Source organism: Prionailurus viverrinus, chromosome A2 (assembly GCF_022837055.1).
Source record: "Prionailurus viverrinus isolate Anna chromosome A2, UM_Priviv_1.0, whole genome shotgun sequence".
Classification (NCBI taxonomy): Eukaryota; Metazoa; Chordata; class Mammalia; order Carnivora; family Felidae; genus Prionailurus; species Prionailurus viverrinus.
The window spans coordinates 1621183-1643412 of NC_062562.1; the positions used below are offsets into that span (position 1 = coordinate 1621183).

Consider the following 22230-nt stretch of genomic DNA (forward strand, 5'->3'; position numbering starts at 1 on the left):
GTCGCCTTGTGCCCTGCGGGAGCCCGGGAACCGGCTGTGCTCGTGTGGCTGTACCGCCTGGGAGCTGGGACAGGGAGGTGCCCGGTGCACCACTCGGGCCTCGAGTGCGGGGACGGGCACTGGGAGCGGAGCGAGCCTTGTTTCTTGTCAAACGCAGCATCGTTGTCATTAAACCGGTTGTGGGTTTACGCACTGCTGGGGCTGGCTCTCCGTCTCTCTGGTCCCCAGCTGGGAGGGGTCCTGCGGGTCTGCACGTGCCCGGGGCCGCAGGCCAGCCTAAGTGTCACAAACGGGCACAGGCGACTCGCCCTGGGCGAGCTGGCTGTGGAGGAGTCTCGCGGGCAGGCTGAGAGAGGTGCCCGTGACCCTGGCTTCGTGGTCCCCCGGGGCAGAGGACATGGGTGTAGCCAGCCCTCGTGGCCCAGCCAGGGCACGGCCCTGCTGTAGGGGAGAGGCACCCACTCCTGGCTGCCATCCGGGAGGAGGAGGAGGAGGATGGGGCCGGAGGCGGTGGTCTGTGCCTGCACAGAGGAGGGGAGGGGCCGGAGGAGACGGGGGCCGTGGGACTAGGGGCACGGGGCCACATGGCAGCTTGTGGGTGGGGCAGGTGCTTCTGTCACCTCTATCTGGCCGGTGGGGAAACAGGCCAGTGGGTGGCGTCACCGGCCCAGCGTGTCACACGGAGTGCTGGGGGGCGGGGGGTGGGGGGTGAGATCTGTCGGTTGACCTTCGGGTGTAGCTTTTGTGAGAAAAGGGAAGGGGTGTGGTGGTGGACGAGGGGCAGGCAGGGGCAGCGAGTGAGGGGCAGCCAGAGGGGGAGCTGAGGACTCCGCGGGGACCGTGGAAGAGAGAGATCTGGAAGTGCTGGAGGGCAGCAGGAGGTCTTGGGGGTGGGGAGGAAGGCCAGCCCCAGCCAGAGTGGGGGCAGGACCTGGCAGGTCAGGGGGCCCCAGGGGTCTCAGAAGGGTGAGCCCCCTGCCGCGAGCAGGTGCCCACAGCGGGCACGCACCCCGGCCCCTCCCTCTAGGTGAGGAGCCCCGTCTGGGGCCGTGGGGACGAGAGAGACCGGACCACAGCACCTGCCTTCGTGGGCCTCCGCTGTGGCAGGAGTGGGACGGGACAGGGAGAAGCCCGTGTGGCTCTCAGTGTGACAGGTGGCGGAGGCCCTAGAAAATGTCACCTTCGAACCCGAGGCCCAGTGGAGCCTGGTGTTTGATCAAGGGCCCAGAGAGCAGGGGGCACCAGGGCGGAGAGCACAGTCCCTGCACAGGCTCTGGAGCAGGGCCTGTGAGGGGAGGGTGGGGAGCGGGTGGGGCAGGGCAGGTGGGGCCTCGGGGGCCCTTGGAGTTCACGTGTCTGTTATGTGGTGTATCTTGGAGCATATGTCGGTGATGTTTAGTACGTTCACGAGGTGGTGCTGCTACCGTGTCTAGTTCCAGAACATTCCACCACCCCAGAAGACGACCCGTCCCCATCAGCTGTCACTCCCTGCCCCCTCCCCGGCGCCCGGCCCCCACAAACCCCCTTCCTGTCTGTGGATGAGCCTGTTCTGGACGTTTCACATAAATGGAATCACACCCCGTGTGGCCTCTGTGTCTGGTTCCCTCCCTGAGCGTCGTGTGTTCAGGGTCCTTAGGCCGGGCGGTGGTGTGGGCGCCTCGCTCCTGCTCGTGGCCGAGGGACGTGCGTGTGCGCGGGGGACACGGTCTGTGTCTGTCGTGCCGTTGAGGACTGTGAACTGAGCTGTGCACGCACGTGTGAGGGTCTCGCTCCAAGTGGTGGGTCAGGACCAGAAGAGGGACAGGGTGGGGGGTGAGGAGGGAGGGCTGGGAATGGGGGGGCCCGGACGGAGCTTCTGGAGAGGTGCAGCTGAGGGCACAGCCCGGAGAGCCCCACGTGAGGGTGTTCTCGGGGCCCAGAGAGGAGGTGGGAGCCCCGGTTTTACGGCCACCACCCGAGGCACATGCCTGCCTTTCGCCTGGTCCTCCCCCTCCCGGGGGAGGCATCCTGGGGCGGGGGCGGGTGGCGGCTGTCTGGATGGAGGCCAGCGCTGGCCAGCACCGTTGCCGGGACACCGAGGGCCTTTGTCGCTGTCAACAATGGCCCCACAGGCCTTCCAGGTGTGAGCCCCTGGGGACCCAGAGGCAGACATGCAGACCCTGGCGTGGCAGCGGCCCGAGGCTGCCCGGCCCTGCATCCCCCAGGGGACCCTGGAAGTGGCATTCCCAGCACCTCTGTACAGGTGAGTGCGCGCCTTGCCCGCAGACCCCACCTCTGGGTTTCGGTCCAGACGGGATCTGGTGTGGCTTCTCTTGAATGTCGTCTGAGTTTTGAGCGAAGGCACGCTGGTGTTGCTCTCTCCTCCCGCCTCCTGGCCCCCTCCTCCCTCCCTGCCCACAGCCAGAGCGGGGCGCCTGTGGAGACCGCGGGTCAGAGGCTCGCGTGGGCGCCGCACACGCATAGCAAGCAGACCCCAGTTTGCTGCCGCTGCTCCGAGAGCCCGGGCTGGGGGCTCAGATTTGCCCTCCCCCGGTTCTGGAAGCCAGATGTCCGACCCCAAGGGGTCAGCAGGGCTGGTTCCTTCAGGGCCTGGGGGAGACTCTCCGTCACACCCCCCCGGCTCCTCGTGTCTTCGTGGCAGTTGTTGGCACCCCTCGAGGACGCGTCATCACCCTGACCTCTGCCCCATCTTCACGTGGCCTTCTCCGTGTCCAAGCCCCTCCTTCCAAGGACACCGGGCGCGGCACCAGGGCCAGCCTAGCCTCCCGCTTCCCAGCTTTACAGCTGTGTCTGCTGAAACCCCGCCTCCTAATAGGGTTCCGTTCTGAGATTCCAGGTGGGTACGGAATTGGGAGCCCCCGTTGAGGACTGGGACCGTTTTCACGGTGTTCTACAAATCACGTGCATCTTGCAGTGTGGGGTACGCAAGATGGTCTTGAACCTCCCCTTGAGCGAGCGGCAGACCCGTCTGTCCATTTCCTGAGACAGATGTGCCGGCACCTACCAGGCTAATCCCCGCCCCCCTTCAGGAGACACGTGGGCGTCTGGTGTCCTGGGACCAGATCTGTGCCTGCGGGCGCTGGTGAAAAAGCCTGTTGCCAGCAGCCCTGCGGGCACTGCCTCGGGGCAGCTCGGCGGCTCAGAGCCCCTGCCCGTCGTGTGCGGGAAGGAGCGGCTGTCGAGGTTTCTGCTCAAGCAAGTGTGCGCGGCTTCAGCAGCTTTGGAGGGTTTTTTTCTGCTTTTAATGGTACCACGCTGAGGCTGTCTTCTCTGCACCATGGCCTCCGTTTCCTACACCGTCCCGTGCTCCCCCAGGGCCTTTGTATATCCACCTGGAGCTTGGTGCTGCGGCCTCCTCAGGGAAGCCGTCCTAATGCCCGGCCCAGGACAGGCTCTGGCCCCAGAGGCCGCCGGGAACAGGTGCTCCCCTTGTCCCCGCCCCCTGCGTCCCCAGGGAGAAAGGAAAGCCGAAAAAGTAAAAAGTTTAGTGAGGGTGCACGGAGGCTAGAGAGGAGGGGGCCACGAAGGGTCGGCCTCCTGCTCTGCCAGGCCTGGGGGGGGGGGGGGGGGGGGCGGTGTCCAGGCCCTCGCGCCCTCGATGCTGGCAACGCATGGCAGGGGGTAAAAAGGCCCATTCCAGAGCCAGCTGAGGCCCGGGGGGAGGGCAGGGAGGGCCACAGGCTCAGCCTCCTCCTCCCTGCCCTTAACCCCCTCAGCGATGACTGCCTGTCCCTGGAGGGGCCCCGCTGGACACCGGCCATCAAGCAGGCCACACGCTGGAAGTACACGCCCCTGGGGCGCGACGCAGCTGGCCGGCTGTGGTCCACGGGCCTAACCACCTCAGACCCCCGTGAGGCCTGGTACACGTTCCCGCGGGCCCCGGACAGCCCCTACCGGGAGGCCCACGGCCACTGGCACAGATGTCACAGCTGCCGGGAGCGAAGCATGCCCTCGGGTGAGTGCTCAGCCCGGTCTTGCCCCGCCACCGGGCCGGCCCCCCAGGGGAGGGCAAGGCCAGAGATGACCTCCTCTCTCCCCCCCCCCCCCCCCCCAGCCTGTACCCAGCACCTCCGGGAGACCGCCTGGTACGACCCTGTCCTCCCTGCCCAGTCCAGGAACCCCGGCACACGGTGGGGGAGCACGCTGTGGAGGGACAGACTCATCCGGGGCAAGGAGTACGGTGAGGAGCGGGGGCCCAGAAATCTGGGGGAGCGAGGCCCCTGGGCCGAAGTGGAGACTGCCAGGGCCAGAAAGCGGGGGACAGGAGGTGACCTGGGTCCTGGTCCCTACAGTGGTCAACAGGCACCAACACCGGGTGGAGCCACCGTGGCGGTCGGACCACGTGCCGTACCTGTCGGTGCCGCGGCGGCCGTGCTGCGCCACCCAGAGCTACCGTCCCTCCGCCAACCAGCGGCCCCCGCCCGCCCACCTGCCCGTCCGCTGATAAAGGTCACGCTGCCAGCACCGCCCCTGCAGGGACCCCTGTGCCTCTGACACCACCTCACCCCCCCCGACCCTGTGCATCTCTCCACTTCTGGGGCCTGGGAGGGTCTTGGGTGGCCAGGCGGCCAGATAAAGGGAGCTACTGACCGAGACCCTGGCGACCAGAACTCTAGGACGAAGGCAGATGGACCCTGGAGGCGCCGGCTGCCCCCTCCCCACTCTGGGCCCCGGGCAGACAGCTGAGGCCACAGTCCTCACCCCTGGGTGGCTTTTTATTCATAGCCAGTCGTGGCCTTGGGCACAGGGTTGTGGGACTGGGTCCCCCCCCAACCCCCAAGCCTGAGGCTCCCATCAGGCCCAGTGACGACACCGTTCGTCCAGGGACCCGGCAGCACCTAGGAAACCCCGACCGAGCCTGGGGTGACGGGTGAGCTGGGCGCTCCCCTGGATCCCAGAGGGCCAAGCTCAGAGTCTGGGCTGCTGACCGCCTGCCCTCACCTGCCGCCCTCACAGCCGGGTGAGGATGGGGGGCAGGGATGGGAGCTGGGCATGGCCTGTAGAGTTCATGTGCACAGGACCGCGACCGTGAGGGGACGGTGTCAGGGTTAGGCTCCGGGGTCCCCTGCAAGAGAAAGGGATGAGGGCAGTCAGGCCGGAGCCTGCCGGGGGCCCAGCCCCGCCGCCCATGGTCAAGGGTGGGGCGCGGCCCCGACTCACAGCTCCGCAGGCGGATGGGCCAGATCAGGAGACTGCACAGACAGAGGGTGGCGGCCACGCCCACGCCACCGGTCACAGCCACCATCACCCAGTGGTAGAAGCCTACGCAGGCCTGGCAGCAGAGCTCCAAGCTAGGGGTGGGGCAGAAGCAGGTGAGCTGACATCCGTCAGGACCCGTCAGCCTGGGCCTCCCGCTCGGCCGTCAGGCAGCCGGAACCGGAGAGCCACCCTCAGCACCCCAGGGCCCCCTCACCCGGCTGGGCTGCCACAGTCCCCTGCTCCCGGTTGTGCCAGCAGCAGCCACCAGAGGGCTCCCACCTGCCTCGGCCCCCAAGGCCCTGCACCCCTGCACTGCCCCCTCCCTGCCCCCCCCCTCCTCCTGTCGCCTTCATTTCCTCTGCTCCAGCCACACAGCCTCCTCTTTGCTGTCCCTCCCCGTTTACCCGGGACTCCCTGACAGCCGCCGAGTCTCAGGTCCAGTGTCCTCTCCTCGAGGAAGCCCACCCTGACCTCTTGCCCCAGTCAGGCTCCCACAAGTGGGGTTTCCTACACACCTTGCATTGGTCTGGATCGCGCAGCTCTGTGCTTATTAAAGTGGCTGGCGTTGCCCCCAGGTCCATGAGGACGGGAACAGACCGCCCTTGGTCCCAGAGCCCAGACTTCTTCAAGGCTCGGCCTCAGTGCTCTAGAGCCACCGGGGTCTGGAACCTTACAGGTTCTCAGGGCCTGAACAAGACTCTGGCTTTGCCCCAGCGCTGCCCACGGCCCTGGTACGTCTGAATGCTGTGTCCTCGGCGCACAGCAGACCCCGCGTTTGCTTCCTAAGTAAGCCAAGTGCCGGAGGTAAGGAACAGCCGGGCGTCCCCCCTGTGAGAACCCGCCAGACCCCGGGCAGTGCCTGGCACTCGGCACGTCTTACTAAGCGAGGAAGTGAGCAGCACTCACGAGCAGGGATGCAGGCTCTGGATGGCCATGACCGCCAGCCCGTTGGCCACCTTATCCGAGAAGCTCATGGCACCATACACAAAGGCTCCGCTGTGCTGGGGGACACGGGCAGGCAGGTCACAGCCCGGCCCCGGTCCCCCAACCCCCCACCCGGTCCACACCATCAGCCTTACCGTGTGGGGGCCGATGAGGTCGGCCGTCATGGCCAGCGAGGTGACGAGGATCGTGGCACAGCCCGTGCCCAGCAGCACGGCGGCTACGTACACGGCCACGCCGAGCCTGTCTGCCAGTGCCACCCAGGCGGCGAAGGCCAGGATCACCAGGAGGCCCGAGAAGTAGGTCAGCTGTGGAGGAGCGGGCCCAGGTCAGGCCCGCCTCACCCTTGCCAGGCAGCACCTACCCCCCTGCCCTTCCTACCCCCCTGCCCTTCCGTCTGCTGTACCTCCGGGCCCGGCCGCAGCCTGGAGGGGCGAGGGGAGCCATCCCTACGGGGCCCCTGGCTCGGACCTCACAAGACTCGGGGGCCTGGGGTCTGCAGTGCCACAGAGCCCGCACCACGGGGCCACGGCCGCGCCCGAGTCCATTAAAGTTAAACAGAGTGAAATGTTCAGTTCCTTAGTCATGCTGGCCAGAGTTCAAGGGCTCCATGCCACCGCTGGCTGCTGCCCCTGGCAGCCCCAAGTTCTAGAACCCTGGAGCCCTGAGCCCCTCCGAGGCTGGGACTCCAGACCTCCCCGACACAGGGCTTCCATGGTGTGGGTGCCGCGGTCCGGAGCCGCCGCCGCCCCCCCCCACCCTCCCAGCTCTCTGCTGTGGGATCCTTCCCGCCACCCCCCGCCCGCCCACTTACGTTCCTCCCGATGCACTTGTTGACCGGCTTCATGAGGAAGGACGAGCAGAATCCGCTGACGTACATCACCAGCGGGATGGTGGCGATGAACTTCTGTCGGGGCAGAGCGCATGCGCGCCTGTCACAGAAGGGCCCGTCCTCCCCGCTCCGCGCCAGCCCGCGCCGCCCAGCTCACCTTGGGCAGGTTGAGCGAGTAGGTGAGGTACATGGCTATGTACGTCTGGGACAGGTTCACGATGAGCCTCGTGCTCATGTACAGCAGGCCCACCTGCGGGCAGAGAAGGCTGGGCTCCGACGGCGCGCCCTGCCCCATCGGCAGGGGACACGGGGCCTACGGGAGCCGCCTGCAGGGAGGGGGGCCGCTGGGGACAAAGAACGTCTGCCCGGAGGGGTACAGGATGATGCAGTGACACACCCCCCCCCCCCAAGAGTAGGAGCCTCAGGTCCAGCCCCACTGTGTCCCCAGCGCCCCCACCCCCTCAGCACACCTGATAGAAGGCGGGCTCCCGCAGCCAGTGTTTCCAGAGCAGCAGGGGCTGGGCGGTGGGCGGGGCCAGCAGCGGGCTGTGCTCGTCGGGCTCCTCCGCCCGCGGCCGCCGGCGCCCTTCCCTCGTGCCCACGTGGAACAGCAGCGAGAAGATGGCGCCCACTCCGACCACCAGCAGGGACAGGTTCTGGAGGCCAGGCAGGACAGGGGTCGGCCGGAGCCCAAGCCCCGGGGTCCCGGGGTGTCCCGCCCGGGGCCCAGCTCACCTGGAACACCCGCACGTCTCGGACGCCCAGCTGGTCGCGGACATCCCGGGCCACGTCCGTGTGCGGGGAGCCCTGCAGGCGGAGCAGCAGCCAGGCGGCACCGTACACGGTGATGTTGGCCACCACGGTGAAGGCGTACCTGGCGGGAGGCAGGCGAGGCTTCGGCGCGGCGGCCCGGGAGGGCGCACGGCTGCCGCTTCCGCGGGGGGCCCGCGCTGCCAGAGCCACCGCTGGCATCCGGGGAATCTCTGGCTGCTGGGTGATCTCAGCCACTAAACGTCGGGTGGCCCCAGGAAAGCCCTGGCTACGCGTTATCCGAGGATTTACAATGACCCACGAGTCCAGCGCGACGACCCGAGCGGTCCGGGCACCGAGACTCGGGGAAGCAGGGCATGGCCCACACGCCTGTGCGCTGGAGATGCTCAGAAGCCAGGATGTGGGGGTTCTTGGTTCCCAGCTCCTGGGCTTTTGACAGGGCCAGGGCTCCATGGTCTAGAAGCAGCCATGGTCTAGGCCTGCTCCTGCTCGCAGCCCTAGAACAGTGTCCCTCCAGGGCTTGGGGGCAGAGCCTCTGGATCGCACACCAGGACTCAGTTTCCCTTTCTGAAAGTGAGCACAACACCCCCAGAGATCAGAGTGAACTGGCCACAAGACTGGTGGTAAAGCATCTGCAGGTGGAAGGTGCCCCCCCCCCCCCGAGCTCGGTCTCAGCCCTGCCTGGCCCGCCAGCTGGGGCCCTCGGGCCCGGGGCAACCCCCGTCATTGGCGCCCACGGCTCCGCGCCATGATGTGGAAGTCAGAGGCCGGGCTGGGCAGCGCCGGGGCCAAGCGGACCGAGGTGGAGAAGGCCAGGCCCCACTGAAGATGCCAGAGGGGTGCACGCTCAGGGCGCCTCCCGTGAGCCGGTCCTCCCCTCAGCTCCGGCCACAGGGGCCGCCACCACCTGTGCTTAGCCCTTCCGCCTGGCACTCGATCATCTCCCGTACCCTTGTCCCGCTGCACGGTGGCCCGTAGGGGCGGGCTCTGCACCAAGCCTGGCCTTGCCATGATGATTAAAGATAATCCACACAAAGGGCCTAGAACTGTGCTGCACACAGCAGGCACTGCATAAATGCTCCCATTACCATATCCAGGAGAACCTCCTTCAGTGCCTCAAACCAGCCAACAGACCGGCCCGGCGCCAGCTGTATCCGTGTGGGCAAGCTGGAGTCTGAGATGGGCCTCGATCTTCCCACACCCTGGTCGCGTCCTAATCCCTCCCCTCGAGAAGGGGACCGTGGATAAGTGAGATCATTCCCGCTGTTTAGGTGAAAGTGACAAAGGTAAAGGGATCCTGCGGGTATAATTAATGGAGATTATCCTGGGTGAGCCAAGCCTAATCAGGAGATCCTTAGGAAAACCCAAGCCTCAGGTGAGACCCCGGGCCTAGCCACCACCTCGACGGGGGCCTCCAGACAGACCGCGGAGCAGAAAGTACAGCCGAGCAGAGTCAGGCTCCACACCCACAGCAACCAGGAGATGCTATCTGGTGCCGTTGTAAGCTGCTAACTCTGTGGCCGCACCGGCGGAGGGATACGCCATCGTACAGACGGCTCACCCGGCGCTGACGGGCCCGGAGCCACACCGCCAAGCGGAGCCCAAACACGGAGGGCGCCCCGGTCTCCGGGCCTCGCCGGCGCCCCACGTACCTGAGGGCCGTGAGCTCCACCTTCTCGTGGTCGTTGGTGACGAGCTCCGGGATGAGACTGAGGTGGGCGATCTGCGTAGCGGCCCAGCCGAACTGGAAGATCACGATGAAGGGCCCGTAGTAGAGGAGGGCGGCCCACTCCGGGGTACCTGCCCCGCAGCCCAGGCACGGGCTGAAGATGAAGGGGAAGGACAGCAGGACACAGACGGTGCCTGTGGACGAACGGAGAGCGGGGCGCTCACCCCACAGGGCCTTCCCACGAGCCCCCGGCTCCCCGGGGCGCGACCAGGCCGGGACGAGCCAGGCCCGGAAAAGGCCCTGCAAAGTCATACAGTGGGGTCGGAGTCAGCAGGTTAAGGGTTCCCGGGACAAACGGGGAAGCCGAGGCAGAGGGACCCAAGGTCATGCGGCCCAAGAGGACAGCGGAGCCAGGCCTCCACCTGCCAGTTCAGGTGATGCGCCCCCGGTGTCTAATGGGGAAACTGAGGCACGTGAGGTCACGTGCTATAGCGAGTACAAGGGCAGGGCCAGGACCTCCAGCCAAGTGTTAGGAAAGGCCAAGGACGAGGCCTCCCCACGCCAGCCTCGGGCTCCCCAGGGCGACAGGGCGGGGGCTGAGGGGGAGGGGTGCAGAGCGAATGAGAGGAGCCGCAGGTCAGCAGGTCGAAAGGGCGCCACTGCCCACCAGACACGCCATTTATGCCCCAACTTCCCCCTCCTGCCTCTCCCGGTAGGGCCTTTTCCTCCCCCAGCTCCTACCAAGCGGCCCACGGGGCTACCGGCCGTCAGAAGGCCAGGGGACTGGACCCTGCCCTCCCTGAGCCCCAGTGTCCGCATCAGCTCAGGAGGAGGCCTGGCCTCTTCCTGGAAAAAAGCCCGATACCTCAGAACAAGCCCAAGTCCTCAAGGGCAGCCAACAGGCCCTGCGAGACGGGCCCTGCCCCCTCTGCCCCAGCCACAACGGGCCTCCTCCCTGCCCCCGCACTCCAGGCTCCGTGCTACCCCAGGGCCTTGGCACAGGTCGTGCTGCTGCGTGGAATGCTATTCCCTCACACCGTCCCAGCAAGGCTGAGTCCTTTTCGTCCCTCAGTACTCAACTGAAACGCCACCTCCTCAGAAAAGCTCTCCCTGGCCGACCCAGTCACCGGCCGTCCCGTCCCCGCCCCGACGCAGCCCGTCTGGACACGGCTTCCTTCTCATGTGCCTTAGCACACACACGGATGTTTCTGTCTCTGCTTGTTTCCTGCCTGCCTCCCCCGCCAGACCAGGCTCTGGGAGGGCGCACGACAGGTCTCTCTGGGTCACTTGTGTGGCCCTGGCCCGCCAGCACGGAGCCCGGTGCAGACCTTTTGAGCGACTAAGTGACAATATTAAGAATGTCACCAATTTACAGCCTGAAGAGGTGGGTGTTACCACCATCCCCATTCTCCAACCGAGGACGCAGGTCCATCGTGTGAGCCGCAGAGCCGAGAACCCAGCCTGCTGCCCCCCCCGCCCCCCGCCCGCGAGCTCCTCCTTCCCTCCAGCTCAGGGCCCTCTCCCCTCTGGGCCCAGCAGCTGGCCTTCCCTCCTCCCCCGAGGCTCCGGACCTCACGCCCCGACGCGGCGCCCACGTCCGCAGTCCCGGGATGGGGAAATGAAACCAAAACCACCTTTCCTTGCTATTTCTCTGGAACTGGCGCGTGGCCGGGGCATCCCGATCCGATTCCTGGGGGCGCTGGGGCCCTGGAGGCCCCCGCAGGGCCCAGGCACAAACTGTACACTCTGGTCAGAAGAATGCGCCGCCCTGGCCAGAACCCGCCCTGGAGCCGGCCAGGCCAGGTTAACCATTGTCTGGACGAGGCTGCCTGGCTGGGGGACCTTGGGCAAGGGACTTGGGGCCTCAGTTTCCAGAAAGCGGAGATAACAAAAATATCTGCCTCTCAAAGTCAGCGTGAGTTAACATGCAAGGGGCACCCGGGTGGCTCAGTGGGTTGAGTGTCCGACTTCGGCTCAGCTCAGCTCATGATCTCACGGTTCGTGGGTTCGAGTCCCGCGTCGGGCTCTGTGCTGACGGCTCGGAGCCTGGAGCCTGCTTCGGATTCTGTGTCTCCCTCTCTCTTTGCCCCCCGCCCCCAACTTGTGCTCTGCCTCACTCGCTCTCAAAAAGAAACATTAAAAAATTTTAAAATGGGGCGCCTGGGTGGCGCAGTCGGTTAAGCGTCCGACTTCAGCCAGGTCACGATCTCGCGGTCTGTGAGTTCGAGCCCCGCGTCGGGCTCTGGGCTGATGGCTCAGAGCCTGGAGCCTGTTTCCGACTCTGTGTCTCCCTCTCTCTCTGCCCCTCCCCCGTTCATGCTCTGTCTCTCTCTGTCCCAAAAATAAAATAAAAAAACGTTGAAAAAAAAAATTTTTTAAATAAAAAAGATTAACATGCAAAACCTGCCTCGCGAGCTTTAAAACTGTGGTAGGTCACATTTGCACAGCCGTCTCAACCGGCCGGAATGCACACGCACACACACTCCTATCCATCCTTCAAACCCCCAAAGCTAATGTCCCTTCCTTCAAAGCTCTGCTTCTCCCTTATGAAACCTAGTCCACCCACGTGCCCCAGCGTGGACCCCACGGAGAATCATCCCCTGTCTGGCTGTATCCTCTCGGGGCTGGGGGAAGCCCAGAGGGCTTGTTAAGGGAAAAAGTGAGTCCATCACCACCGGCCACGGGTTCAGCGGCAAAAAAAAAAAAAAGAAAAAAAGAGAAGTGGGGAGGGTTGCCAAGGTGACTTTCACTCAGGTCCCCTTATCAGGCCTCAAGAGGGGCTGCCTCGGCTTCCTCTCAGATCCTCCTGGGTCTCCCCACACGCTCACCCTGCGGCGGAGAAGGGGAAGGGGTGCAGGTGGAGGCCGTGGTGCCTGGTAGGGGTGCGTAGCCCCCAGGCCGGTTGTACACAAACACAAAGCCGGCTCTTTATTTATAAAGGCGCCTAACCTTTGCAGGGGGGAGGGGATGCCGATTCTTCCTCTGGGGTCTGGTGAGAGCCTCACTGAACCCCAGGCCTCCCACCTATGAAAGGGGCGCAGAATCAGGCTGCTAACAGCGTGCGCTCCCGGGGACCCCTTCCCACGGCTGCTTCCGGCTCCCCAGGGGTGGCTCCCCTGTCGGCCCAGGGAGAAGACCCCCACACCCACGTATCTGTCACCTGTCAGGCCTAGGAACTATTGCGTTTGCTCGTCAAGGAGTTGACCTGAACAGAACTGCGTTTGAGGCCGGGCTCTCAGACTCTGCAAGCTATCCCCGCACCGGCCCAAAGAGGAGCACCTTTCCCGTCCGCTTTTCAGAGGGGAGCACCAGTCTGAGTCTCCCGTGTCTCCCTGCTCCCCTCCCTGGCCGCTACAGTCTAAAGTGACCCCAGGGCAGCCTGGGTGTCCTCGGCGCCCGAGAATCCCGACCTCCGGCCGCTTGGAGATCTGCTGCACCTGGCAAAAACAGCACTCACGAGGGCCCAGGGCAAGTCACTGCCTCCTGGGTCACCGTTCCCAAGGGCAAGGAGACATCAGCCGGCCCCTCCTAGCTTCTAGAAAGCTGCCGCCCAGAATTCGCAGGGCAGGATTCCTGTGCCTGCCTCCCGAAATGCCCGGCGGGCCCCAAATGCCGGGAGGCACCCGTGCCAGGGGGAGGTGGGCAGAGAAAGCGGCGGGGGCTAATCTCAAGGCCCAGGGTCCACGGCGGCACAGAAGGGATGCTGGGAGGCCGGCCTTATCAAGGGTGTGCACGGGGCGGGACACCCCAGCTCCGGGGGCACCTGCCTCCACCCCCTCACCAACACAGGTGTTCTGACAGCTCCCCCAGAGCCCCCACCCTGTTGGCCCCGCAGACCCCAGTCCCCTCAGCCAGACAGACACAGACCCCTGACTCCTTGGTCTCACCTGCCCCCAAGTCTTGGCTCGGGGACAGCACCCTCAAACCTCCCAAGCACCAGGCTGCCCGAGCCGGGGCAGACGATGGGCAGAGGTGCACCGGAGAAACGGACAGACTGACAGAGGGGGGGCGTCTAGGCAGCCTGACCCCCCACTCACACCGAGTTGTCCTGGGTGGTCACCCAGACAGACAAATAGAGAAGCCAGACCAGGCAGAGCGACAGAGGTGGCACTAGGCAGGCAGAGCGTTCAGGGTGCCCACGGGGGTCAGAGAGAAAGACAAAGGGAAGTGACACCGGAGGGTCACATGAGCTGTCAGATGGCAGACAGAAGGAGTACAGGGGCAGCTAAGCAGACAGATGGGGGAGGCTCATGGACGGGGGAAAGTACTGGACGCGGGAGGTTCAGGCCTAGGGCAGGCGGGCACAGGAGGGAGGCTCGGGCCCCGGGGCAGGCAGTCGGACGGGGGAGGCTCGGCCGAGACTTACCGACCAGGTGCCAAGCCTTCCGAGGGCCGCAGCGGGCGCAGCGGCCGGCGGCGCGGTCGGCCTCGTAGCCCACGAGGGGCGTACACAGCCCGTCGGCCACCTGGCCGAGCAGCAGCAGCAGGCCCGCGCCGCGGGAGCTGTAAGCGCGCACCGAGTGCAGGTAGAGCAGCAGGTACGTGAACCACATGGACGCGCACAGGTCGTTGAGGAAGTGGCCCACGGCGTAGCTCAGCCGAGCGGCCAGGGACAGTGGCCGCGGGGGCGCCCCCGCTCCGGCTGCTGGGGGCCCCGGGCCCATGGCCGCGCCCCGGACTCCGGCCGGGCGGTCGGGCGCGCGGCAGGCGCCCCGCTCCTCCCCGCGCCGCCGCCCCAGTCCGCCCCGCGGAGCGCGCAGGCGGCCGCCGAGCCCCGAACCCAAAATTAAGGCCTGGTCGGGGCGGGGCGGGGCAGGCTGACGGCCGCCTCCACCAATCGGGGCCGCGCGCCGGGACCCGGAAGCCAATAACCAGAGAGAGGGGCGTGGCCTCGGGGCGGGTTCGGCCTCCGTGCCGGGCGCCGACGGGGTGAGACGGTCCTAGCGCCGGGCGGTTCGCCCTCGGGTGAGAGGGACCCCCACGCACGTGGGCGGCGACACGGGAGCGCCCACACCCGGACCCCTGCCTTCGGGCCGGCGCCCCCCCCGCCTGACGGCAGCGCTACGAGGCCTACCGTGTGGGCCGGGAGGGGGTGGGCTGGGGGCGCGGGAGATGGGGGAGAATTCTGAGTCTGAGCTCGCCCCTCCTCGGGGTCCGGTGCCTTCCCGACCCGGAGAGACCCAATGGGACGCGGAGAGGACGCATTCGTTCTAATTAATTAGTTATTAAGGATAATAATGGGGATAATCATCATAATAACACCAGCTGGTGTTTAATGAGCGCCGGCTGTGCCAAACGGCCCACGTGGGTTTTCTCACCCAAGCCCGGAGGGAAGCGAAGCGAGTGTCTCCCATTTCACACAGGCCCAGAGAACGGAGCGGGCGTGCCCCGGGGGCTCAGGGAGTCAGGTGCCTGCAACCCCTCCCCCAACCGCCCTCCCACGACTGGGTCACCACCCAAGCGGTTTCAAGTTCCCCCAAGCGTTGGGTGCTGTTGTGCCCCCGCGCCCCCAGGGCCCCTCCGGCGGGGGGTTGAACACCCGCACCCCAGCCAGAAACCCCACTCCCTCCTGGCTGTTCCAGCCTTTAACTCTGGAGAGCCTCAGTCTCCCCAGATCTGGAATGGGTATAATGCACATTAAAAGTTATATGGGGGGGGGGGGGGGTGCGTAGCGCCTGGGTCGTTCAGTCCAGTAAGCTTCCTGCTTTGGCTCAGGTCATGATCTCCCCGGTCCTTGGGTTCAAGTTCCCTTCCGCCTCTGTGCGGACACCTCGGAGCCTCGAGTCTGATTCGGATTCTGGGTCTTCCTGGAGAGGCAGAGAGAGAAGAAGACACAGAATATTTGAAAAAGACACACACACACACACACACACACACACACACACACACTGTGCGCGACCAGGGGAGGGGTAGAGAGAGAGGGAGACACAGAATCCAAAGCAGACTCCAGGCTCCGAGCTGTCAGCCTAGAGCCTGACGGGGGCCTCGAACCCACCAACCATGAGATCATGACCTGACCCAAAGGTGAACTCTTAACTGACTGAGCTACCCAGGTGCCCCTAAAAAATTGTAAGTGATATAAGGGGCCCTGGCTGGCTCAGTTGGTAGAAAGCGTGACTCGATCTCAGGGTCCTGAGTTCCAGTCCCACGCTGGGTGTAGAGATTACTTAAAATAAATAAATACATAAAATATTTTTCAAGGGATATCATTGTTAGCTCTTAATAGTCTCAGAAGATCTACTCATCACCCCTTCCTCCCCTGTCATTATATAGTACTCTGCACTGGCCCACATCACAACCCTGATATCTGCTTTCCCTCACTCCCCCCCCACCCCACCCCCGCTGTCGCTGGGTCCCCCACTGAACTCTGATCCCCATGAAGGCAGGGACTGGGTTAGTCACTGTGTTGTCTCCAGCAATGCCCAGCCCATAAGAGGAGCCCAAGAAATATCTGTCCATGGGGCGCCCGGGGGGCTCAGTGGGTTAAGCGACCGACTTCAGCTCAGGTCATGATCTCACAGGTTCGGGAGTTCGAGCCCTGCGTCGGGTTCTGTGCTGACGGCTCAGAGCCTGGAGCCTGCTTCGGATTCTGAGTCTCCCTCCCCTGCTTGTTCTCTCTCTCTCTCCCTCTCTCTCTCTCTCTCTCTCTCTCTCTCTCTCTCTCTCTCTCTCGCAAAAATAAATAAAAACTTAAAAGAAATATCTGTCCAATGATTGGTGGGCGTGCGAAGGCAGAGATTCAGAAGTGTAGACAGAAACCGGGAAACAGACCACAACCCACTGACAAACCGGAGGCTCAGGCAGCCCAAGGGGGTCCCAGCCCAGACTACCCACCGCAATACCCACATTTTTATGAAAAGGGGCCTGGAAAATGGGTGTGGAGGGGGTAATGGGGACTCAAGAGGTAAACTAGCAGGGAGCGGGGAGATAAGAGGATGTGGAGGAGATAAATGATAAGGAGAGACAAGAATCTGAATTCTTTCCTTCGTGTGGGGCAAGCTCCCCTTCTGTTTCCCTGGGGGAGTAAAAGAACACCTGCAGAAACTCTTGCCTCACTCAGCTTTACGGGGCTTGTAAAATACTCGCCTCAGCTTTTAAAATATTTGCTAAGGTTTTAAAGGGGCGCCTGGGTGGCTCAGTCGGTTGAGCGTCCGACTTTGGCTCAGGTCATGATCTCACAGTTCCTGGGTTCAGGCCCCGTGTCGGGCTCTGTGCTGACAGCTCGGAGCCTGGAACCTGCTTCGGATTCTGTGTCTCCCTCTCTCTCTGCCCCTTCCCCGTTCATGCTGTGTCTCTCCCTGTCTCTCAAAAATGAATAAACGTTAAAAAAATTTTTTTTAATAAATATCTGTTCAGGTTTTATTTAAGTAATCTCTCCCCCAACCCAACGTGGGGCTCAAACTCACGACCAAGAGTCTCTTGCTCTAAGGACTGAACCCACCAGGCCGCCCCCCACCCACATTTTGTATTCACGTTTCTCATCTGCATTCTTCCCACCTCCCCAGGAGATCTGATAGTACCTCTGGCCCATTTTTCCAGGGAAAACAGGCTTTCACAGAAGTCCTTGCCAGAGGGCACACAGCTCCCAAGAGGCAGACTCAGGATCCAAACTGGGCCCCGCGTGATCTCCAGCATCTTTGAGTTCTTTTTTTTACATTTTTTTTTAACGTTTTTATTTTATTTTTTGAGAGGCAGAGACAGAGCGCTAGTTGGGGAGGGGCAGAGAGAGAGGGAGACCCAGAATCCGAAGCAGGCTCCGGGCTCCGAGCGGTCAGCCCGGAGCCCGACGCGGGGCTCGAACCCACAGACTGCGAGATCATGACCCGAGCTGAAGTCGGACGCTTGACCGGCTGAGCCACCCGGGCGCCCTGAACATCTTTGAGTCCTTCCTGCTCTGGCCCGGGAGGACCCACCTGAAGATACCCTTACCAGCCCCCTGCGTGGGTCAGGGACCCACAGGGATCCTCCCCCAGCAGCCCTTCCGGCAGATGCGCCACGGAGGAGGGGGTGGGGGGTTGGCAGAAGGACAGACAAATGTCTGGCTTTTACTTCCGGGTCCCTGGGGAGCCACGTAGGGTTCTGAGAGGAGGTGGGAGGGTCAGACAAAAAGCTGTACAAAGAGGGCGGGGACCAAAGTGGGCCTCAGCTGCAGGGATGGGCAAAGCAGTGGCGGGCACACATGCCCGCCCCCCCCCCCCATAAGAGTGGGGGTCAGATTTGCCAGGAAGATCAGAGAAGGTCCTGCCCGAGAGGGAGGATGTGAGAGAGAGTGGAATGCCTTGCCCTCAGGATGGGACAGAGACAGACTTGGGGTCAGGAGAGATCCAGACAGGCTTTGATGTCCCCGGAGCACCCCCAGCTGCCCCCCAGCCCCTGCTGGAGATCGGATGTCCCGGTGGCCCCAGTAGGAAGAGGGGTTTGCTTTGATCTTCCCTCAGACCCAGCCCAGGAGGACTGGGAGTGGGGGTGGGGAGGAGAAGAGGGGAGAGGCGGAAGGAAGGGGAGGGAGGGCTCCTAGAACCCAGGGAAACAGCCAGGAACTTCCTTAGATTCCTGGGGTGGCTTGGGGGGCCCAGGCAGCCTCAGGCAATCCCCCGAGCCTCAGTTTCCCTCTTTGTAATGGGCATGACAGCAGCACTGCTGAATAGGGTTAGGGGAGATTAGGCAGGTGAGGATTCGGCCCGCAGAACAGGGTTTCCCAGCCCAGGCACTGCTGACACAGGGCACCAGATCATTCTTTGTGGCGATGGGGGGGGGGGGAGCTGTCCTGTGCATCCCAGCACAGGAGCAGACTCTGGCCCCCTTCACGTTGCTACAACCAAAAATGTGTCTAGGCTTTGCCCAATGTCTCCCTCAGTTACCCTGGGTGGCAACCGCTCACTGTACTAGAAAATCCTCTGCAACAGGGGTCTGAAGCTGCACGGACAAAACCAGCAAACGCTTGCAGTCACAATGAGCAGCCCGGCCCGGTTCTGAGGGAGAACATTAGTTACACATTCTTTTAATATTTATTCATTTGAGAGAGAGAGAGAGAGAGAGAGAGAGAGAGAGAGTGGGGGAGGGGCAGAGAGTGAGGGAGACACAGAATCTGAAGCAGGATCCAGGCTCCGAGCTGTCAGCGCAGAGCCGGATGTGGGGCTCGAACCCACAAACCTTGAGATCATGACCTGAGCTGAAGTCGCAAGGTCAAGGGGCGAAGCCACCCAGGCGCCCCTGAGGGAGAACATTAGTTAAACTCATTAAACCCTTACAAAGACCTCCTGGGGGGGGGGGGGTGTGTAGACTCAGTTATCCCACTTCACAGAGAGGCAGACTGAGGCTCAGAGTTTGTAAATTGCTCAAGCCACACATGAAGGGCTCAGGGCCACCTCCCGGAGTTTCTGAGGGTCCAGCAGCAGCCGGGGGGGGGGGTGCCCCCTCCTCAGAGGTTTGAGACCCCAGCCCCCACACCCCTTCTTTCCAGCAGCTATGACCTGTGTGTCCTCATCCCTTCTTTGTCCTTCCCAGCAGCCCCCTGTGTTAAATTTGTCCCTAAACAAGCCCGAGGAGGGCTGGGATGTCCTGAGAGAGCGCGAACCGCATTCTTGATTCTTCTGTGTCTTCCTACGTGCCCCGGAAAAGCAGTCCACGGGCCCCAGACAGCAGCGAGGGCTGTCACAGCATCAGCCAGGGCTGCTTAGACCGTGGTGGCCCCTCGGAATGCCTGACCACACAGGGCACCCGGCCACACAGGGGCAGGTGACGGAGCGAAAGCGGCAAGTGGCAGGCTGATGTTTACGTCTTCAGCATGGTGGCAGTGCGATCATTCAACACAAGTTGTGGCCTCACGTTGGCACAGAAACATACACGTGTACGTGTGTGTGTGTCTGTGTGTGTGTGTAGGAAAAATTTTAGTAAGAAGCGTGACAAGCTGATAATGGGGAATATGGTGGACGTGCGGCGGCCTTAACTACACAGACTTTACTTCTGTGCAAACGAAACGGATTTCCACGTTATTTGCATCGTAAGATTAATTTCAAAAACAAAGAAGCTTAAGTCATCCTTAATGGATCTTGTATTTCCAGGTCTGCAGGTTGGGATTCTCTTCCTGGCCTCCGACGACACAAATTTCTCCATGAAACGCAGAAATGGAGGCCAAAGAAAGGAACGCATGCAATTTACGACAAAAACAGCCGTGGCTGCTGGTTTTCCCGCGAGCTGGGTATTGAGAGGCCTTTATGTTGCTAAGAAAAAGCAAGGGGGCACGCCTGGCTGGCTCTGGCGGTGGAGCGCGCGCCTCTTGATCCCGAGGTCGTGAGTTCAAGCCCCCATGTTGGGTGTGGAGGCTACGCAAAAGAAGAAAAAGAAAAAACGATTCGTAGTTTGGGGGCTGAAAGGATCTGCTCTTGAAATGCACGCAGGATGTCAAGTCGAATCGGATAAAGGCTGCTACTCGTAGACGTCGCTTGTTGGGGGGTGTGGGGGCGTGTGGATCGCATGAAATGGACTGAATCCACTGCAGATTGGACCGAAGACGCTTTTGTAATTTTTTCCAGAAAATGTCCGTGCCACGAGATGTTTTGTTTGTTTTTGTTTTTGTTTTTTTTCTCGATGCCAAGGAGCTGCAGATTGCCTTCAAAATCGACCTCAAAACACTTCATTGCTGGGGTGCCTGGGTGGCTCAGTCGGTTGAGCATCCGACTTCAGCTCAGGTCACGATCTCGCGGTCCGTGAGTTCGAGCCCCGCGTCGGGCTCTGGGCTGATGGCTCAGAGCCTGGAGCCTGCTTCCAGTTCTGTGTCTCCCTCTCTCTCTGCCCCTCCCCCGTTCATGCTCTGTCTCTCTCTGTCCCAAAAATAAATAAACGTTAAAAAAAAATTAAAAAACAAAAAACAAAAACAGTTCATTGCTTTTCCATGGACCAGAAGACCCCCGCCCCCGGATTTCCTCAGGTGGTACCTTGGGAGTGGGGAAGACAGTTTCCAAGGCAACGCCAGGTCACTCAAGCCCGAGGGGGCGGGGCTTGGAGGGCGCGGCTTCCCCCGCCTTCCAGCGTGGCCTTGTCACCTGGAGTGTTTCTAGGCGAGCGGCGAGAGGCAAGGGTGACCGACGAAGCAACAGCAGGGGCTGGATGGAGTCCGGGTCTGTCAAAATTCCAGGGCGCGGTCCTCTTACTCGACCCTGGGCTGCCTCGTAGGAAAACAGGTTTACTGAGATTTAATTCACGTGCCATATAATGCATCCATTTAAGGTGTCCAATTCCGTAGCTTTTAGTATATTTATAGCTATGCCACCCGCACTGCGGGCTAATCTTAGAACATTTTGATCACGCCCGAAGAAACTCCGCGCCCATTAAGCAGTCTCTCCCCGCTCATTCCCCAGCCCCAGGCAACCACTCACTTCCCGTCTCTGTGAAGCTGCCTCTTCTGCACATTTCGTATGAATGGAGCCACACACTTGTGGTCTTTTGTGGCTGGCGTCTTTCACAGAGCATCATGTTTTCAAAGTTCACCCTTGTCGAAGCGTGAGTCAGCAATTTATTCCTTTTTATGGCTGCTAATAGTCTATTGAACGAAGGGACCACATTTTGCCTATCTGTTTACCCATTGGATGGGACACTTGGGCTGTTTCTACTTCTCGGCTGCTGTGAATCATGCTGCTGTGAGCACCCGCGTACACGTTTCTGTGTGGACGGGCGTTTTCGATTCTCTTGGGTGGATCCCTAAGAATGGGGTTTCCGGATCGCGTGGGACCTTCATGTTTATTTAGTGTTTCGAGGCGTTGCCAGGCTGTTTTCCAAGCGCTTGAAATTGTCTGCATTCACTCCTTTGTGTATTCAGCAAGTATGTAGCGAGCAGCCCATGGGGCACTGCGCTAGGGGTTGGAAGCCTTAAAGACCACCTGCCCCTGGGGCGCCTGGGTGGCTCAGTCGGTTAAGCGTCCGACTTCAGCCAGGTCACGATCTCGCGGTCCGGGAGTTCGAGCCCCGCGTCGGGCTCTGGGCTGATGGCTCAGAGCCTGGAGCCTGTTTCCGATTCTGTGTCTCCCTCTCTCTCTGCCCCTCCCCCGTTCATGCTCTGTCTCTCTCTGTCTCAAAAATAAATAAACGTTAAAAAAAAAAAAAAAAAAACCACCTGCCCCTAAAAGAGCCACTTAGGCCAAGTCACGACGTGCGGCTTCATACCTAACCTAACAGCAGTTGCCCTAGAAACGTTAAGTCTTAAAGGGTCAGTCGGGAACTTTCTCATAAGCACCTTCTCATAAGCACCAAGTAGGTAATTTGTTTCCTGGGCCCTGTGCACCTCAAAGAATGAGATAATCTGCATAATAAGACTTCCTGCTTAGAGAAGTGACCTTGCGTGGGACAATCCTTTCTTTTCTTTTGCTAAGAACCTCCTTGACCCACCCTGCTTCCCATAGAAACCTTCCATTTCGTACAACTCTTTGAGCCCCATTCGCAAATCCCTTAATAAAGCCAATTAGCTCTTCAAATTCATTCCGTTCAATTTTTGTTCTTCAGGGGCCCCTGGCTGGCTCAGTCACAGAGCAGCTGACTTTTGATCTCCAGGTGGTGAGTTCGAGCCCCACACTGGGGGTAGAGATTACTTAGATAAGCAAATAAAGCTTAAATTTTTTTTTTCTTTTGTTGTGCTGTAGAGGAGGAAACAAACGTGTGGAGAAAAAATAAGACAGGGTGTACGGGGGAAACCTCATCGAGAAGGTGACATTTTAGCAAAGACCTGAAGGAGATCGAGCCGTGAGCCTGGCCGATAACCTGGAGGAAGGGCACAGCAGGTGCAAAGGCCCAGAGGTGGGAATGAGTGAAACGGACATGTCTG

At 61.9% G+C, this 22230-nt stretch overlaps 2 protein-coding genes across 9 annotated transcripts; one reads left to right on the forward strand and one right to left on the reverse strand.

Annotated features, from left to right (window-relative positions):
- Nucleotides 1–1851: 1851 nt before the first annotated feature.
- Nucleotides 1852–4595, forward strand: TEKTIP1 (tektin bundle interacting protein 1). 4 transcript variants are annotated; one of them, XM_047840981.1, is made up of 5 exons: nucleotides 2158–2242; nucleotides 2731–3420; nucleotides 3717–3955; nucleotides 4055–4180; nucleotides 4293–4595. In XM_047840981.1, the coding sequence occupies exons 2-5, from the start codon at nucleotides 3278–3280 to the stop codon at nucleotides 4442–4444; spliced, it is 660 nt and encodes a 219-aa protein (XP_047696937.1). In that variant the 5' UTR covers nucleotides 2158–2242; nucleotides 2731–3277; the 3' UTR covers nucleotides 4445–4595. The 4 variants fall into 4 exon arrangements, with proteins under 4 accessions (XP_047696955.1, XP_047696937.1, XP_047696946.1 ...); XM_047840990.1 differs by lacking the exon at nucleotides 2158–2242 and having other exon boundaries at nucleotides 2249–2836; nucleotides 2915–3420; XM_047840999.1 differs by lacking the exon at nucleotides 2731–3420 and having other exon boundaries at nucleotides 1852–2242.
- Nucleotides 4596–4697: 102 nt separating this feature from the next.
- MFSD12 (major facilitator superfamily domain containing 12) lies at nucleotides 4698–14157 on the reverse strand. 5 transcript variants are annotated; one of them, XM_047840900.1, is made up of 10 exons: nucleotides 13780–14157; nucleotides 9397–9607; nucleotides 7709–7847; nucleotides 7444–7629; nucleotides 7131–7223; nucleotides 6956–7048; nucleotides 6279–6449; nucleotides 6106–6200; nucleotides 5161–5291; nucleotides 4698–5065 (listed from the first exon to the last, which is right to left on the reverse strand). In XM_047840900.1, the coding sequence occupies exons 1-10, from the start codon at nucleotides 14075–14077 to the stop codon at nucleotides 5049–5051; spliced, it is 1434 nt and encodes a 477-aa protein (XP_047696856.1). In that variant the 5' UTR covers nucleotides 14078–14157; the 3' UTR covers nucleotides 4698–5048. The 5 variants fall into 5 exon arrangements, 3 of the variants coding, with proteins under 3 accessions (XP_047696856.1, XP_047696882.1, XP_047696866.1); XM_047840926.1 differs by lacking the exon at nucleotides 13780–14157 and adding an exon at nucleotides 11048–11105; XR_007148252.1 differs by lacking the exon at nucleotides 5161–5291 and having other exon boundaries at nucleotides 7131–7299.
- Nucleotides 14158–22230: the final 8073 nt, after the last annotated feature.

Coding starts and splice junctions, on each gene's coding strand:
- TEKTIP1 (XM_047840981.1), top strand. CDS start 3,278: ATGGCCTCCGTTTCCTACACCGTCCCGTGCTCCCCCAGGGCCTTTGTA. Junction 3,956..4,054: donor GGAGCGAAGCATGCCCTCGG/GTGAGTGCTCAG, acceptor CCCCCCCCCCAG/CCTGTACCCAGCACCTCCGG. Junction 4,181..4,292: donor CATCCGGGGCAAGGAGTACG/GTGAGGAGCGGG, acceptor TGGTCCCTACAG/TGGTCAACAGGCACCAACAC.
- MFSD12 (XM_047840900.1), bottom strand. CDS start 14,077: ATGGGCCCGGGGCCCCCAGCAGCCGGAGCGGGGGCGCCCCCGCGGCCA. Junction 7,630..7,708: donor GAGACGTGCGGGTGTTCCAG/GTGAGCTGGGCC, acceptor CCTGGCCTCCAG/AACCTGTCCCTGCTGGTGGT. Junction 6,450..6,955: donor ACAAGTGCATCGGGAGGAAC/GTAAGTGGGCGG, acceptor GCTCCTCCACAG/CTGACCTACTTCTCGGGCCT.